The sequence below is a fragment of the Coenobita brevimanus genome, chromosome 71 (genome assembly GCF_032717465.1).
Source record: "Coenobita brevimanus isolate Jiangsu-jjx chromosome 71, ASM3271746v2, whole genome shotgun sequence".
In the NCBI taxonomy this organism is placed as follows: Eukaryota; Metazoa; Arthropoda; class Malacostraca; order Decapoda; family Coenobitidae; genus Coenobita; species Coenobita brevimanus.
In genome coordinates this window covers 47,626,652-47,645,740 of record NC_137024.1, presented here as the reverse complement: position 1 = coordinate 47,645,740, position 19,089 = coordinate 47,626,652, and the positions used below count along the sequence as shown (strand labels likewise).

General features: G+C 39.6%; 1 protein-coding gene across 1 annotated transcript in view; it reads right to left on the bottom strand.

Annotated features, from left to right (window-relative positions):
• The window catches only part of LOC145406772 (protein O-mannosyl-transferase TMTC1-like), a 328,915-nt gene that overhangs the window by 48,383 nt on the left and 261,443 nt on the right, over positions 1-19,089 (bottom strand). The window contains exon 13 of the mRNA XM_080277869.1: positions 10,236-10,371. Coding sequence (XP_080133995.1) covers positions 10,236-10,371 — 136 coding nt within the window. The remainder of the gene's footprint in view (positions 1-10,235; positions 10,372-19,089) is intronic.

The window sequence follows — 19,089 nt, the reverse complement described above, 5'->3', positions numbered from 1 at the left end:
CTATCTATCTATCTATCTATCTATCTATCTATCTATCTATCTATATATATATATATATATATACTTTTCTATATTTTGAGGTCAAGGGAAAACAAATATTTGCGTTAGTGAGCCAGGAGGATTATGCAAAAAGGGAAAAAAAGGTATATTCTGAATCGGTAATGAGGTTCCCACTGTTGGCAGAGAGGTAATGAAAGGCCTTTATTTTGCGGGTGGTAATATCTTTTTCATGTCGAGCATATTGGAATATTCCCCCTCACCCCAGTTCCCACTCCGCCTCTTCCCTCCCTCCTCCCCCCCTCCCCCTCCCCCTCTTCTAGTGATTTACAGCAACCCCTAGTAATTTATTCGGGAATTTGTGAACTCTTTGGCTGTACTAATTAGGCTTGTGGTCTAGGAATGTTTTTTTTTTTTTCCTGGTCACTTTATTTCTATTTTTCTCGATGGCTGTGTCGCACTGATTGGTATTAATGGTAATGTTTCTTGGTTACTTTATCCTTTACATTACCTTTTCCTTAGAAAAAAATGATGATTTTGTTTTTCTAGAGCGATGCCGGATCGCCCGAAATAATACGGTACTCTCTCTCTCTCTCTCTCTCTCATTATTCGAAACTGATAGTATTTTTATTACATACATAAAATGTTTTCTTCTTCATAAAGAGAACTGATAAAAACAGCAAACGAAAAAAAAAAAACACTTCCTTTGTTCATTACGCTTGTGACCCAAGAAACTTTTTCAGCCCAGTTTATTCATTTCTGGCTTAATTATTCTCGTTGGTCTCATTTCTAGACTCATTCCTGCAACGGCGATATTTACGCAACCCCTGATAGTTTATGCAGGACTTTGGGAACTATTTGCCTGCACTAATTGGGCTTGTGGTAAAAGATTTTTTTTTTTTGTTCTGGTGAAATCATACTCAAACATTTTTACAGATATGAGGAACTGTTCTTGTTTGTGGTTTACATTCTATTCATAGTTTTTATAACTTTTTTTCTTGACTTAGTATACTTTACTTTGTCTCACTGGTATCATTTCTTGATCAGCAAGCTGCAGTAGTGACTTTTCTCAGGATGAAAGATAACATATAAACCAGTAAGAGTAAACCCATACTGAATTGACAGGTTTTGATCTGGTAGCAGCAAGAATATTACTCGTATATGGAATGGGTCACATCCTGCCGATGACCGCTCCTTCCTTTATCCAGACAGTTTCACTTAGCGCTGGATGATTATCTTGTAGTGATGGAGTGCTACACCTACCCCTCCCCCCTCAATAATCCAAAAGTCTTATCTCATTTTGTAGCTGAAGGAACAGAAAAAGGTTCGTTGAAATTCTATGAAAAGCTTTCGCCTGTGTGAAATATATTAGAAATATGAGCAGCATGAGCTTATCTTGTTCCACTTGAAAAAAGCTTTGAATTAAACCTTCACTGCACTCAAGCCATTAATCCAGCAGCATCCGTTTTCATTGGGTATACTCTCATGGCCTCAGCCCATCCCGTGCTACCATTCCAGCTCATGTTGTCTATCTGTCTATTTATTTATCTTTTATGTATGTACTCGTATGTATGTGTGTATCCTCCACGTCTGTTTCTCCCCCTACCCCCTCTCTGTCCAGTACATTAACTTCTGGCCAATATATTGAAGTAAGCCTTTAATACTTTCAAGCTGCTCTTCTTACAACACCTCTTTTTATAAGGAAAGCTTTCCTTCCCCAGCCCGACCATCCACCAACATTCCAGCCCATCTCACTTATTCCTTTGCTCACCACGCCAATTTCTTTATCCCACATTGAAGGTTTGATGATGTGACGCAGATCACTGGGTCGATGAACGCGCCCTTTTTCGTTATACTTGCTATCCCCAGACAACATTTTTCCGCCAGAGGGAGACGCTTTTATGCTGAGGAACCCCTGCAGTTCAAAAAGCCGCTCCAAAGCAAGTAATCGCTTGGTAATGATAAGAACTAATAAATAAATAAATAAATAAATAAGTAGATAAAGGTGCACTGTGGGTGAATGGGATAAAATTGTACTGCCTTGGATGTAGCCATAGGTGTACTGTATGATGCGGCTAATTACTGGGTGATGTAGTTATGAAATTGAGTATAGCAACATTAAAGCCTAACTGTGGCTTGTGGATTTGTTCGTTACTGTGTGTGATAGCTTCATAATTAAGGTGTGTGTGTGTGTGTGTGTGTGTGTGTGTGTGTGTGTGTGTGTGTGTTTATCATTAATGAGTCTTGTCCTTGTGTGTGTGTGTGTGTGTGTGTGTGTGTGTGTGTGTGTGTGTGTGTGTGTGTTGAGGTTGAATTTATCATTAATGTGTTTTTTTCTTTTGTTTGTGTATTTGTGTGATCATGCAATTACAGCTGTATTTTGCTGCGTGCGAGTGTGTGTGTGTGTTTTTGTTTTGTTTATGCTGATTTTGCTTTTCTGCACTGTTTCTTGTGATAATTATGCTCTACCGGCCAGGGACAAAAATTTGTCCATACTTCTCATTTTTCTCTGCTGGTTAAAATTTCGTAGCTGAGAGAGGCTTGATATGTTCTCAGTCCACTGGTAGTAGTAGTAGTAGTAGTAGTAGTAGTAGCAGTTGTTCCCTAGGCAGTCTGGCTGAACAGCCCCGAGCCCCTTAGGAAGGCCATGGCCGAGACCGGGCTTTCCCACAGAGCTCTCAAAGACTGTACAGTATGTTGTGTTGTTGGCGTAGGTGATTGTGTGCAATGCAGTTTTCCATAATGTGCTTAATAGTATGGGGTGCTGTGTTGCATCCTGGACAGGCATCAGCGACGGAGTCATCCAGCCTCTTCTGGTAGCTTAAGAGGGCTGGATGGTGCCCACATCTCAGCCTGGCCAGGTGGACCCTATCCTCACGAGGGAGATAGGATTCAGAAGGGTGGATGTCAGGAGGCCGTGCATGCAGCTGTGTGTTGTCTTCAAGTGACTGAATGGAGTGGTGAATGATCTGAGTATGGATATGCTTCTGGAAGCTGGTCTGAGGTGGGCGAGGAGGGAGAGATGACAGTATTTGTGTATGGTATCGTGTGCTGGGTGTTGTTTTGATGTTCCTTGGTGTGGGTGGATGTGCTGCCATGTAATATAGTGGATGTTGTGGGTTTGTGGAGGCTGCAGCAAGAAACTGGGTTCCTCTCATGTCTAGGTGATCCTTGATTTTGAGGACTTTGGTTTCTTGATATAGGTGGTCTGTGGGTGTAGTAGCTGTGCAGCCTGTGATTATTTTTAGGGCCTTGTTCTGTATGGTCTGAAGAGTGTTGTAGTGTGTTTTGGTGAGGTTAGAAGCCCAGGCAGGGCTTGCATAATTCATCACTGAACGTATGTATTGCTTGTATACTGTGGTGGTGGTTCCTTTGTTGTGTCCGAATGTTGTATGGGCAAGTGACCTCAAAGCATTGAGTCTTGGTGTTACTTTATGTTTAATGTTTGTGATGTGTTGTTTTAATGACATTGATGAATTGTATGTTACACCAAGGATATTGTGTGTGTGTGTGTGTGTGTGTGTGTGTGTGTGTGTGTGTGTGTGTGTGTGTGTGTGTGTGTGTGTGTGGTAGAGGAGTGTTGTTTATGGTGAGGTGTTCTGCTGTCCAGTTTGTGAGAAGGGTCACTGTAGATTTGGCTGGGGCTATTTTGAGCCTGTTTGTGGTGAACCATTCGTTTAGTGTGTTGAGGTAAAGTTGAATGATGTGTGCAGCTGTGTTTGCGTGTTTTGGTGCATACATGTAAGTGTTATATCATCTGCATAGGAAGCTATGTGTATCTGTGGTGTGTGGGGTGTGGGTATGTCGTGCATGTATAGGTTAAAGAGTCTAGGGGACAAAACAGATCCTTGGGGGACGCCGTTTGTGAAGTTTCTGATGTTAGAAGACTGACCGGCAAATGTTACGTGTGCACATCTGCCTGCTAAGTAGTTTCCAGCCATCTTTTTGTGTTATTGTTCAAGTTTGTGTTGAGTATTTTGTTTATGAGGTTGTGGCAGGGGATGGCATCAAAAGCTTTACTAATGTCTAGTGTGATTAAGAGTGTTCTGTGTGGTGGCCTAACTGAATTCATGCCATCGAAAACTCTCTGTGTAAGGTCTGTAAGAAGGGTGTTTGTGGAGTGTAGTGGCCTAAAGCCATGTTGTGACTGTGCTAGGGGAATGTGAGGTGTGACTAGTTGTAGTACCAGTCGTTCAGTGACTAGTTTAGAGGGGGTGCAGAGGAGTGTGATGGGACGGTGTGAGGAGGGTAACATGGGGTCTTTGTTGGGTTTAGGGATAGTGATGATAATGCCATGCTTCCAGATGTTGGGTATTATGTTGTGTGTGTAGCTGTAGTTTAATATGTTGGTGAGTGCTTGTATGCCTCGTGGTCCAAGGTGTTTAAGGTGAATGTTGCTTATGTTGTCTGGTCCACAGGCAGATGAGTGCTTGAGGTTGTTAATGATGTATTTCGTCTGGTTGTAAGTGAAAGGTGCGTAGTCTGGGTCTGTGGGGAACTGTCTCTTACGTCGGATGAGACGTCGGTCTTCGGGATGGGGGTTTAGATGGCTGACTTGTGAAAAGTGATTGATGAGAGTGTTTGCTTGTTGTTTGTTTGAGGGTATAGTGTCTGTTGTTGTGATGGCAGTGTGTGATTGTGTGGTGTTGCTGTTGGAAAGTGTGATGCTGTTTAGTGTTTTGTAGAGTTTGCTGATGTTTGTTTTGTGGTCAAGTGTTTGGAGGTAATTTTTCCAGTTTAGTGCTTGCTGTTCTGATATTTATTGTTTATTTGAGTATTGAGTTCTTGTATTTGTTGTACGGTGTCTCGTGTATGGGGTGTTTGGGAGTGTCGCAGTGTGTCCCGTTGTCTGATGAGGCGTTGAATTTCTGGTGTGAAGTTGGGGTTGTGTCTCTTTCTGTTGCCTCTAGGGATGTGTCTTTTGTCTGCGTTTTGTGTAACTGTATTGAAAGTGTGCACAGCGGTGTTGATGTTTGTGATGGGTGTGCTGTTCAGTGTTTCGAAATGTTGTTTCAGGTACAAAGGCCTCCCAGTTGGCTATCTTATAATTAGTGTATGTGTGTTTGTGGCCAGCTGGGGTGATTCTGGTTTTGGTAGTGATGATGACTGGAAGGTGATCAGAACCTAGGGTTTTGACCACTGTCCATGATGTAGTGGGGGCGAGGTTTGGGGAGCAGAAGGTGATGTCTGGAGATGATGGGAGGAAGAAGGCTTGGTTTGGGATATGGGTATGTTGGTCTAGATTGTTCAGTATGAAAAGATGATATGTCTGGGATTGTAGTACCAGCCCTCTGTCTGTGTCAGGGTTGTTGACATGCCATTGGTTATTTTCTTTTATATAATGCCTCATGCAGGAAAATGATGGACATGCCCAGAGTGTGAAGTAGAGGCAGTGGAACAGAAATCGAGCTTTTGTCCATAAAAGTAGATGTTGAGAATACGTTTAAACGCTTTTACTCTTGCCTGTACCTAAGTATCCTGACTCTGCTATTTGACCTTTTCGTTAAATAAAGTTTACGTTGTCTGAAATTAAAATTTCGGATTGGTAAGGATTTTCTTTGTTTATTTCTTCTTTCATTACGAGTCCGCTTTTCTGTATCATCATCCCTACAGCCACTGGAATTCATTCAGCTTAATCACTCATTGCGATGACCTGGATATATCATGGTGGCTGCCGTTGTACGACTTCCCGTACCGTAGCTTAAATGAGACATCTCATTATAAACGGGATACTGGAGAGAACGAAAAATCTTCGCGACTCTAAATATTATCTTCTTGAGTGAGGTAACCAGACAAAGACATAATTATGGTTTGCCCCATTAATCTGGCCACATATTTTAAAGATTTATTCTTACCAGCTCCAGACGATTTTATTAAACATGGAGAGATTTCTTGTAATGAGAGAGTCATTGAAGGCAATATTTATCTAACCCATCCACTTCGAAAACCCTCTCCCAAGATGAATAAAATCCACTGGAAATGACAAGATTAAAACGTAAATCATCGCAGCGAAAGCGGGTTACAAATTTAAGAGGACAGCAAGGCTGAAAGATAGACAGTTGCTTTTTGCTGTACTCAGCGACGACCATTTTTCTTACTCTCGCTACAACCAGACAATTTTAGTCATTGTACAAACAACATCTCGAAATGAATAGGTTAGTTCCCCCGCAACGGTGATGTATTATTAATTATTATTTTTGCCACTACCTGACTCCTTCAAGGTAGTGAGGGGCTTGATGAAGGCTATATTTAACTCTTCCTCTTTGCAGTGTCTCTGCTTCAGTGAATAAAGTTTACTGCAGCTTGGAAGAATGAATTAACCTCGTCAGTAAGTGGTCTTTTGAATTAGTCTTGCTAATACTAATTATATTCTACGGGTTAGGAGATGTATCTAGTAGTGAATGAGTTAATAAAGCCTATATCTCAGCTTTTTTAGAGAATGAATATGGTGTATTAGCTGGAATGAACTAAAATAAATGTCATTGTAGTGAAAGGGTTAACACAGCATCTTTGAGTTAAAGGGGCTGACTGTGTCCAACCTTCTCTTTATCTCTTCATTCAGGTCTTATTAAGCACCTGACCTTCAATTCATACCTGTAATTTAACCTGTGTATCTCTAAAAATCATGCCAATTGTTTATTTTATAGTTGCCTTTGCTGTTAATATGATCCAGTTTTCCCCAAATCTCGAGGTAGAAGGATTTGAGTCTTAATTAAACGCCCAACCTTTCGGCCTCTGCGTGCAATTTATACATTCTGAAATCATGCTCATTCACCATTTTACCGTTCCTTTTTCTGCGTGGGATGGGTTTTGCATTATTCAATCTTTCATTTCTCTCCGGCCTTCACAATACTCGAGTTTTGCCGTGTCTGAAATCTGCGCTATCCGGATTTAGTTCTTTTTCTCTGAATTTTGCTGGAATTTGAATGTTCCAAAATCTACACTGTTCTGATTTTGGCTTTATTGGAGTTAAGACTTATTAAAAATTTAGCTGTGCTGAGATTCAAATTTATCCTTTTTTGTGCGCACAATTTGAAATATACATGCTCCGGAATTATTTTGCTCATGCAAAAGGAGGAACAAAGGCTAACAAGCTGCCAAAAGATATCCCTTCCAAGTAAGAAAGACAAAATCAAGATTCATTCATCTTGATTGCACTATATATATTTTAATTTCCTCTGTCAATGGGTCTGAATTTGATCTGGAACTTTATTACTTTTATTTCAGCCAGACTTATGCTTTGCCTACTAACTGCTATCTAAAATCCACTCTGTTTTATTATATTTGAATTTGAAACGTGTACGATGCTGATGTATCTTGCTATATATGAAATTTGCTTTATTCTGATCTGTCTGGTTTCTCGTGTTAAAATGTTCTTACCTGATATTTTTGATACCTTAGATTTCTGCGTTATTGGAAGCAGTCTTCCTCGAAATCTGAACTGCCCGCATTTCACTTCCACACAAAATCATTTTACGATATTCGAATTTTCACGTCCTAAATTGGCATTGTGTAAAACTCATCTATTAAAAAATTCTCCACCCGAATTTCTACTAGTTATTTCCAGCTCTTCTAGCTATTCTTTTTCAAAAGCTGTCTGACTGCAAAATAAATCATATTATAAATCTGACCTAGCCAAAGTTCATCTTATCCGAAGTTTTAGCTGTGATTTTTCGTTTTTATGCTTTATATATTTGCTGAAAAACCAACCAATCAAACTTTTCGCCTTAGCTTTTCTGCATATTGATGAAGATGAATATTGGAGTCAGGATTGTACTTATATACAGTACTGGGCTATTCGTATATTGGGTTATTTGTATAGGATAGTGGGTTATGCGTATAGTGGGTTATTTATATAGTGGGTTATTCGTACAGTGGATTATTTATATAGTGGGTTATTCGTAATGTAAGTTATTTGTTTTGTGGGTTATTCGTATAGTGAAATATTCTTATAGTGAATTAACTGTATAGTGAGTTATGCCCAACTCTGCTTCCAGTGTTCTTCCAGTATTACTTTCGTGCTCGATTTCCCCACTTATCTCCTCCATGACGGTACTTACGCAAACACATACACTGCCTCCACACTCTGTCACTTCTACTACTCTCGTACCCAACTTCCATTCGTTGCTCTATATTTTTAGCACCCTACCATACCCATACCCTACTTCCACACTCTACCAACTCCTTTCTTCGTGTCCTCCAATACTTATACCACACTGCCGTACTCTGTATTCTCTGTTTTCTTTCCATACCATATCTATTTACAACTTCCACACTCTCCTCCACCTCGGCTTTTGTACCCAAGCTTCGTACTCTGTCCCCTCAAACTCCGTGCCCTCCAACACCCATACGCCACTTCCATACGCCATGTCCTCAATATTTGTGACTTACCACACCACACTGTCTCCTCCATTTTCGTACTTTACCATGCCTATACTTAACCCTCCACACTTCTCATCACCTTGTGTGTGTGTGTGTGTGTGTGTGTGTGTGTGTCCTATTCTCATTTCTTCAATCCATGTATCCATTTCCGTGTCCTATTATACCCAAATCAAACTCCCAGACTATTTCCTATTGTTTGTGCCTTAATATTATATATATATATATATATATATATATATATATATATATATATATATATATATATATATATATATATATATATATATATATATATATACATAACATATGAAATGCATATATATTATATATATTTATGTATATATATGTATATATAATTATTATATAATGTATGTACTGTATATGTACCGGTATATATATATATATATATATATATATATATATATATATATATATATATATATATATATATATATATATATTTACACGGCACAGACAATAGGAAATAGTCCGAGAGTTGGATTTGGGTATAACAGGACACCGAAGTGGATACATGGATATCTTTCTCTCTATCTATCTATCTATCTATCTATCTGTCCATATATATATATATATATATATATATATATATATATATATATATATATATATATATATGATATTGTATGATATAAAATATCCATGCTTTGTTCTACGTCTGCGCCTTATTTTTATGTTCTCAGCTTCTGTCTACCGCACATGAGTCTCTCCGCCTGTGTGTTGTGGTGAAGGGAGATCATGAAAGCCACAGAGTTCACTAGAACAGCCTCATTTGTGGGCCTACTTCATTTGTGACTCCTGCTTCCATAATCTATTTACGTGCTCCACTTTTGTGCAGCAATGTCATTTTGTCCAGCCTCACCCGCGTCCTGCTCTATTTTCGTACTCTACTTCTGTATTTTTTTCATGTTCCCATCTCACTCTTGACCTACCTTATCCATACTTTCCTTTCATCTCAAGTCCTTGCCCTACCTTATCATGCTCTCCTACCCATGCCTTTCTTCCAGGCTATGTATTCGGGCCTCTCTCCTATACTCAGCTTCACCTCTGTGGTCGTGTCGTGTCCTTTATTCTGGTGTCCCTGTCCTCAACCTACCGTTTTTAGAGCCCCAGTGCCTGCGTGTTGTGGTTGAGGGAAGGCATGCAGACAGCAGAGTTCAGGGTAACAACCTCACCTGTGTCCTTGTCTAGTTTCGTGCACTACTCCCATCCTCTGTCAAGTATATTATTTACATAAAGTTTAAATTAATAAAAACTACGAAACCAAGCAGACATTTTTAACGAAAGTTTGCATACAGACTACAACCAGTAGTGGCTCAGTTGCTGACACCGTGCCTTTGGTCCAGATTGATGACGTCTACAGTAGTCGATCAAATACTGTATATGGGCAGTGGATCAACTCTGCGTCTCCGGCCCACCTGATTTTACTCAGGGCCGTATTCAAAATAGCTTTGGAGATTTCGTAACACCTTTTCCATAACGATTTCTTCAGCATATTATACTTCAATATCCCCCTTTTTTTTATATGTGTTCTAGCCTCTTTGGTAACTTATCCTTTTAATAATGTACCCACGCCATATTTCATTCATGCTTTACTATATTTCGTGCTCGACTTTTTCTTTCTGTCAACCAGTTTTCATGCCCATCGTCTGCCTTATCCATATTTTACCAGGTCAGTGTCCTGCTCAGTTTTTGCATTTTACTTCCAGAATCTCAGTTGTAAATATGTGTGTCTTCATGACACACATCTACTTTCCACCTCAGTCATGCTCTAACTTTGTTTTCATGACCTACTCTCTGACTCTGTCTCTATATCCGCCCACTCACTCTCGACCTACCGCTTATAGAGTCTCTCAGCCTGCGTGTTGTGGTGTAGGGAGGTCATGAGCGCCGCAGAGTTGAGTAGAGCTACCGTGTGTTGGGGGTCCAGTCCTAGGGCAGCCTCGTAATGCACCAAGGCAGCTTCACGGCGACCTGGAGGAAGAGGAAGGAGAGGGCTAGGTACTATTTCTTACTGTCTTATTTTTCTTTCTGGCTGTCACACTTTCACAATGTCCCATACCTTCCAGAGCGGTCTAATAGTGCACTGAGACAACTTCACCATGACCTCAGGTGAGATAAAGAAGGTAAAGAAAGTAGAGGAGTTAGAGAGGTTAGGTTTCTCTCTCTCTCTCTCTCTCTCTCTCTCTCTCTCTCACTTTAGTCTTTCGTTAACTGTCTGTATGTCTCTATGCTAACCTCATCGTGAGTGAGAACTCCTTCATGTTTACCTTAGAAACAGAGTAAAAAGTTAAAGGGTTAGGTAGTTCCTTACCTAATCATCAGTTCCTTAGTTAATCCCTTAGGTACAGGAAGTCCTTTACAATGCTGAATATAATCCGTTGGTGGCAGAAAAGAATGAAATAAAAAGAGACGTCATCCGAAGTGGTGATAGATATGTTGTGAGTTCTTATCATCACACACAACACCTCTACAACGTACGCCATCACCAAAAAGTATCTGAAACTTTTTGCAGTTTGAAACAATGGGCGAAACTTTTGGTAAACTTTCTAGTAATTTTTCATAAATGTAGGCCTATAATCCTGTGTTTTTTTTTTTTTTTTTTTTTTTTTTTTAATCAGTACAGCAGGAAGAAGGGACTTTACAGAATACAGAAATACACAGACCCTTTAAAAGTATTTAAGACAAAACGCGCACAACAATAACACTAATTATGAAACCATCATTCACCTACTTTCACATTCTTTTTGGAGCGAATGTACAGTTATCAAATAAATAAATAAATAACAAAAGTAAAACAAAATAATAATAATAATAATAATAATAATAATAATAATAATAAACATGTAAAATCACTATGTGTTCTCTAAAACATGGGATTAGGTGCACTGAAATATTGTACCGTATGTTCTGTTTCAGTAACCATACATGAATTTCTATAATGCTACCCGTTAAAATAAAATAAAATCTCAAACTGAATTTTTGTCAACGCAGCATAACCAGATACGCCACGACATATAAAAAAAGCATCGCTCAGGTCTAATTTTTATCAAACCTTTGGGTAAAACAAACAAACACACACACACACACACACACACACACACACACACACACACACCTAGAGACAAAATGGGGACCTGCAACTGTAATTCGCCATTTGCTTGTCTTGGTGTGAAGGAAACGTTTGTTGAGCGCAGTCCTTATTAGTTACGCTTACCCTATGCTACTTTTGGGGTAATGAAACGAAAAGAGATATTTATATAAGGAAAGTACCCGAGGAAGCTGAGCAAGTTAGGGGAGGTACCTGAAGTGGTTGGGTAAATCAGGGAAAGTACCAGATTAGGCAATGCAAGTTAGGGGAAGTACTCTGAGAAACCATTAGCCTACCTTACAGACTCCACCAGCTCGTCACGGAAAGAGAGAGAGAGAGAGAGGGGGGGGGGGTGAACGAACACTGCTGGGAGAGGACGAAACTGAGGTAGCAACCCTGACGCGCCGTAAAGGTCACGGGTGGGGAGACTAAATTACCGAGGACTGGGGACTGATGGATGTCGCTTCGTCAGGTCGCTGGCTGCCAACACGGAATATAACTAGTAATATTATGGGGGAGGATGCCGATACGAATGTATACTTGTAGTTCATTCGCCTTGTCTTGGCCTATGTAATTCTTTCTTGCTTATTTCACTTAGCCCAGTTGCAGGCAGAGACATGCCAAGGTACCACATCATTTCCATAACATTTCCCTGTGACTAGCAGAATATTCAAGCGTTCATCTATTGCTCCTATGGTATTCAGTGCCAATTTAGAGTAAAAAGGCTATAGTTATGCATGTAAATATATGTGTCTGTGTCGCTTCTAGAGAGAGAGAGAGAGAGATTTATATATACTATATATATATATATATATATATAGATATATATATATATATATATATATATATATATATATATATAGAGAGAGAGAGAGAGAGAGAGAGAGAGAGAGATTTATATATATATAGATATATATGTATAAAGTGTATCTTGTGGCAGCTCAAAATATACCCAGGGATATTCGAGAATAATTGAGGCACTTTATAGGTTGTCAAGCAAATGCAGTTAACTATGGATATATGAATCAGTGTACAGTATAAATGCATGCATACCTACATGTATGCCTAAAATGGTCACTTTACTCTTATCTGAGCACAAACCGATTAATGTAATGGTGGAGGTTATCTGTCTCTTGTATCTATAATAATGTCTGTATGTGTATGTAGCCTATGTGTATTGTATGATCATGAGTGTGGGATATATGCATAACAGTTTGTTATCCTGATGGTAAAAAAGAATATTCGCAGGAATTTGAACTTTACTGACAGGCAGTGTATATAATTGTGTGTATGTATGGATATATGTATGTACAGTGTATATGTAACAGTGGTGTCAGGCATTTTCACTGGTTGTTAGCATACACGCTATCTGTCACTTGTGTTCAGGTGTATATTTCTGCCGTTTATATATGAAGATGCAACATACAAACTGTATATGGTTATGTATGCTGACTGTACAGGAGATGCCTTTTGCCCTTGTGTGGAATACGACTGCCTCTGGTAGGAGGGTGATGGGAGTCGGGGTTCACCGCATAGAGCTCTGGTAAACAGGAAAGAGTTAAAGTCTTTTCGTCTCATTAGCTCCTTTCTACACACACACACACACACACGCACACACACACACACACACACACACACACACACACACACACACACACACACACACACACACACACACACACACACACACACACACACACACACACACACACACACACACACACACACACACACACACACACACACACACACACACACACACACACACACACACACACACACACACACACACACACACACACACACACACACACACACACACACACACACACACACACACACACACACACACACACACACACACACACACACACACACACACACACACACACACACACACACACACACACACACACACACACACACACACACACACACACACACACACACACACACACACACACACACACACACACACACACACACACACACACACACACACACACACACACACACACGCACACACACTCTTTTTCTCCCCCCCCCCCACGGCTTTGCACCACTCTCTTTGCTGTCATACAGGATATGATCTTTCTTTTTAACTCTCTGCCTTCACCTTCTTCCCTTTACGACGGACACGCAGCACCCGTTTGTCCACACATTATAAGCACTTGCTGTCCTCCTTTCTACCGCGGCAGACAAGGGTTATTCTCATCTCATCAGCACAACTGGTCAGCTATGGACTGCTTATCTTTAGTATCATTTTCCTTTTGTCTACGATTTCCATTATTTTTTTTTTCTTGCAATCTTTAGACGATTATATTAAGACAGGGAGAGGCTTTCCGAACTGGAGTGGCTAGATATAGTTGTCCTTTCACAACAGATCTCCCTTAAAGCCGACTACAAGTGTCTGGTGTCAGTATGGATTGAGTATGACGCCATCTTTCTGACATAGTTAAGCGTGGCTTGCGTAGGCTTTTTGAATTTGATTAGTCTTGATTTTGGCTTTCCTGTTTTAGACTTTTTGTGAGGGATTTTTTTTTTTTTATGCATTTGGTTACGGGCATAATGCAGGAAGACCGTTTCTCCATGTCCTGTAGTCCACCTACGACACCAACAGATGGCTGATTCCCACACATCACCTGGCACATGGGCATTGATTCCCACCATCCTTTGTGTAATATCTTTTGTTGTGGTAGGCAGGGGATGTCACTCAGGTACTGTTGTTTTGATGATAACGATCGCCGTTTTATAACATGTTAGTGGGAGCCATGCAAAAGAACAGTGGACATTGTAATTTTAACGCTTTCACTAAGATTTTTTTTTTTTTTTCAGTCAACCACCGGATAATTTTATACAAGGTTGGATAGAACTCTAGTGGTGAAGAGGTTAATGAAGGGTACATTAATGCCCTCTAACTCAAAAACACTCTCCAGGACTGAACATAATCCTTGGGTGATAGCGAGAACCATATATAAAAGACTTCCTCGGTTTGAAGGGGTTAATCTAAATCCACCATCTGTTCCCTACAACAGCTGGGATCGGACCCGATACCGCAATCACCAGTACACCATTCTGTTAGCTCTGTCTTCACCATCTCTCAGTGTTTCACTCTTTGTTTCTGTCTTTCATTAGAATACTACTACTACTACTACTACTACTACCACTACTACTACTACTACTACTACTAAGTAGTAGTAGTAGTAGTAGTGGTAGTAGTAGTAGCAGAAGTAGCAGTAGTAGTAGTAGGACTAAAGCAATAACATCAACAATAAAAGTATAAATAATAAAATCAAAAACAGTAATAATAATTAATGATAACAATAATAATAATAATAATAATAATAATAATAATAATAACAATAACAATAATAATAATATATGCACAAGGTACAGAGTGCCAGAAAGAAAAAACTGGGGTCGACCCAAATATAATTAAAAAAAATGATAACAAAAGGCTTCCCACTCTCCCAGATTTTTCGTGCTCTTTTCCTCCCTAATTAAGAATAGGCACCACCCTTGAGATTTTTTCCTTGGGTAGGTAAGAGGCGGGTCGGAGAGGAAGGAGAAAAAAGGGAAACAGGAAAAGCCTCATTTTTTTGGTGGTACTGTTGGTGGTAGCGTTGACCTCCATGTTTATACTCGGCTGTGTGTGTGTGTGTGTGTGTGTGTGTGTGTGTGTGTGTGTGTAAACGTTTCAGTGAGTGTAAATGTCTGAGTGTGTGTGAGTGCGAGATTTAGTATGTGAACAAGAAATGGACGAGGAGAAAGATAAGTGGAATGGAAGAACATGAGAAGGATATGATGGAAACAAGGAGGGGGAGTGGGTGGGGAGGAAGATTTAAAGAGAGAGAGAGAGAGAGAGAGAGAGAGAGAGAGAGAGAGAGAGAGAGAGAGAGAGAGATGCTTAGGGGCAGGAGAAGCGATGGGGTGGAGTAGGGAGGAAGCACAAAGAGGAAGAAACCAGGTGGGTGAGGGGAGAGTAAAAGAAAATGCGGAAGTGAGATGGAAGGGGGAAAGTAAGGAGTGAACGGGGAGACGATGGGAAGAGAGGGGGATGAGGAAAGATTTAGTAGAGGAAGACAGATGGAAAGACAAGAAAAGAGGAGTACGAGTAATTAGGAGGGAGGAAGACAAGACGAACTGGCATACGATGGATAACTGGAGGGAGCAGGAAAGGAGGGGGAGGGAAGGACTTGGGGAAGAGGATATAAGAGAATGAGAAAAGAGCGGACGAGGATGAAGGGAAGGAGATACGGAAGAAATAGGTAGGTGGAAGATGGCGTGAGAGGGCGACATGGAAGGGGCAGGAGAGGAGGAGGAGGAGGAGGAGAGGGGGAACATGAGTAATCACGGGGGGGGAGGGGATGTAAGTAGGAGTAGCTGAAGAGGGGGAGGAAGAAGCGGGGGTGACAGAGAGAGAAAGGAGGGCAATAGGATTTAACGTGATACAAGAACTTAACAAAAACAGGAGAGGAGGAGGAGAAGTAGAGAACATGAACAATCAGTGTAGAAAGGAAAAGTGTGAAAAGAGAAGGGGGACGGAGGAGTAGATGACAAAGGAGACGAAGGGAGAAACAGAAAGGGAAACGTGGAGGTGACGTAGAGAGGGGAAAATTGGAGGAGGAGGAGGAGGAAGATAACAATAAGGAGGAAACTAGGATGTCGAGTGGCTGTGCAGAAGAAAAGGTAGAGGCGAGGCACAGAAACAGGAAAGGAAAGGGATGGACGGGAGGGGAGGACAAGGGAGTTGGCGTGACAGGAGAACATGGAAACAGCAGGAGAGGAGGGGGAGGGGTAGACGGGACGTGGGGGGAGGGAGAAGAGATGAGACGACGGGCAAGAAGAAGATGGGTGAAGAGGAAGACAAGAGCAGGACATGGAAAGTAGATGGAAGGACGAGGGGGGAGGAGAAAGAAAGATGTAGTCAGCAAGAGGAAATAAAAATGAAGGAAGAGCGAACGATGGATGGGGAGGAGAGGACAAGGGAGAAATTGATATAATCTATATTTTATCCCACTGCCGCCACAGTTTCTCTCAGTTGTGTAAATAGTCTGGTTTTAGCCTGAGTAAAATATGAGTGCGTCTATACCAGCAAGAGTTATTCGAGATATGTTTAAGCTCACTGAATACTGTGATCTATTTCAGCTGCACAAAATAAGCGGATTAAAAAAAAAAATCTCAAACAGCAAAAAGTTAACTGAGATCGCATTTAATTCACTGACTGTTATTTCGCTTGGCTGAAATTATTAGTCTGTTGTTGATTCGAATATAATGCCTCACTGCGTCCATAGCAACGCAGCAGTTTAGTACTAATGGTCGCAGTAATAATAACCATATTAATTGCACATCAGACATGGCTTTAATAACATTATTAACAAGACTGACACAAGCATAATGGGGTTGAATACATTTACACCAATTATGCATATTAATGACTGTGTAAATACAAATAGTAATAACAAAGCCTATAATTGAGGTGACGAATGGACACACAAAAAGAGATAATAAATGAATGAATCCTAAAATGGATGGCGCAAGAACCAAATGGAAAATCAGTATATGAATAAAGCAAAAATTTAATTTCAAAAAGCAGTTATTACGAGATCGAATGAGTTTACAATAATGAATGACCGAATTCATATGCATGGACAGTAAAACGAATGAATGAATAAAATATGACATCACAGTAATTGAAGGAAGTGAAATTGTGTACAAAAAGTGGATCACATTAAACATATACAATAATGAAAAACTGCATAAAGAGTCGATATAAAAACGTGTAAAATCAATGAATAAACAGATGAACAAAGGATGATATATAAATACAAGTAAAAAAAAAAATGGCATACCACAAAACTCCCCAGTGAAAACTAATAAAAAGCTGACGAAAATAACAGCATCAGTATTTAAGATGTGCATATTATAAATTTTCATAACAATAAATGAACAACTGAACAATAACTAACATCATAGGATCCGATAACGAAAAGTATGAATATATAAAAGCTGCGTGTCACAATATATCATAAAAGTAAATGAAACAATGAAATTGTATAAAAATTCTGATAATTCAAGTAAATGAAATAAAAATAAAATATAAAAGTCCAATCATAAAAATAAATAAGGAGGGACTGAAATAAAATCCAGTCCTCACAAAGATTTCCTCCCACGTCATGGCAGTGATTCCCGGTCCATCGATCAAGGTGTCGCTGGACAGGATCACGCAAGAGGAAACGGCAGGAGGCAGAGGGGAAGACCAAGACACGTGCAGGCTCTCTATGCATATCAAGGACTCGGGCTTATTTTACTCTATTTTTGTCTAACCCATTCAGTTCGCTGACTTTTTTTTTTCCATTCTTGCTACCACTGCGATTATAACTGGGTTGGGAAACTACCTCAGACAGCCAAGGGCTCCTTCCGTTCGGAAAGTTTCTCCAAGGCTGTGTAAAATAGTCTGACAGCAGTAAAGCGAAACCAAAAATACGTAATCGAATTGATATGGTTAATTCAGCTTAGATGAGACACCTCCGGACAGATCTGTTCGAAATAATTCGTTTTAGAAACGGAGGGTTTCAGTTCTTTAGGATACGCTTTTTTTTTTTTTTTAATTCCTGCTACTGCCAGATCATTTTATAGATATCAGAAGAGGCCAAGTGAATAGATAACACAATGCTCATTTGAGACCCTTCCCATTAATCCCTTCAATAAAGTCTTTTTCTTCTTATTTTTTTTTATCTTGCTACCTCCAAACGTGTCATCTCAAAATAGATTCCTTGTACTGAAGCGGAATTACAGCCTTTGTGTAGGTTCTCATTATGAAGACAATAATGTTTCCTACAGACTTCACAGAGGTCTCAGAACTTCAACTTTTGGTTACAGAGAAAAAAAATAACCCGATTTTGGTAATTTGTCATTAAACAATGGGCTTGATCAAAGAGTATTGTCCATTATTGCTGATTATTAGAGATTGTTTTTCATTGAGGTTATTAATATTCATGTAAGTAGTGACGTTCCATTGTAGGTCATCAAGCCATACACAGTTTTTATCTAAATTATTTATTATTCATTTATTTGTTTATTTTGCACATTCCCGTTCATTTTATTGATTTTATTTCCGTGTTCTTTTAACAAGTCAGTTTATTTCATTGATTATTTTACTGATTTTTGCATTCTTCAGTGTTTATCATTTGCTTATATATTTTTGCCTGTTTATGATACATGACACACTTGTTTTTCACTGAAGTCTATTTCATTTTGATGATATTTGATTTAAATTCTTTCGATCAGTAATTTATTCAGTTCTTTAAGAAGACTCATTTAATTTCATTCACATTTTGAAATTTACATAATGCATTAGAGGAGGCAACTTATATAATTTATTAATTTCCATCTTTAGTAGGAAAAGAGGGTCATGATGATGATGATGATGATGAATTTAATTATCTGACTATTTTTGTACGAGACGATTTATTCCATCGATCAGTTTCATCTATTTATTTATGCATATATTTATTCCTTTTTTTCAGGAACCGAGACCCAGCGTGTTGACCAGTTAACCTCTCAGAATTGTCAAAGAAGATACTCGACCTTTTCCATCG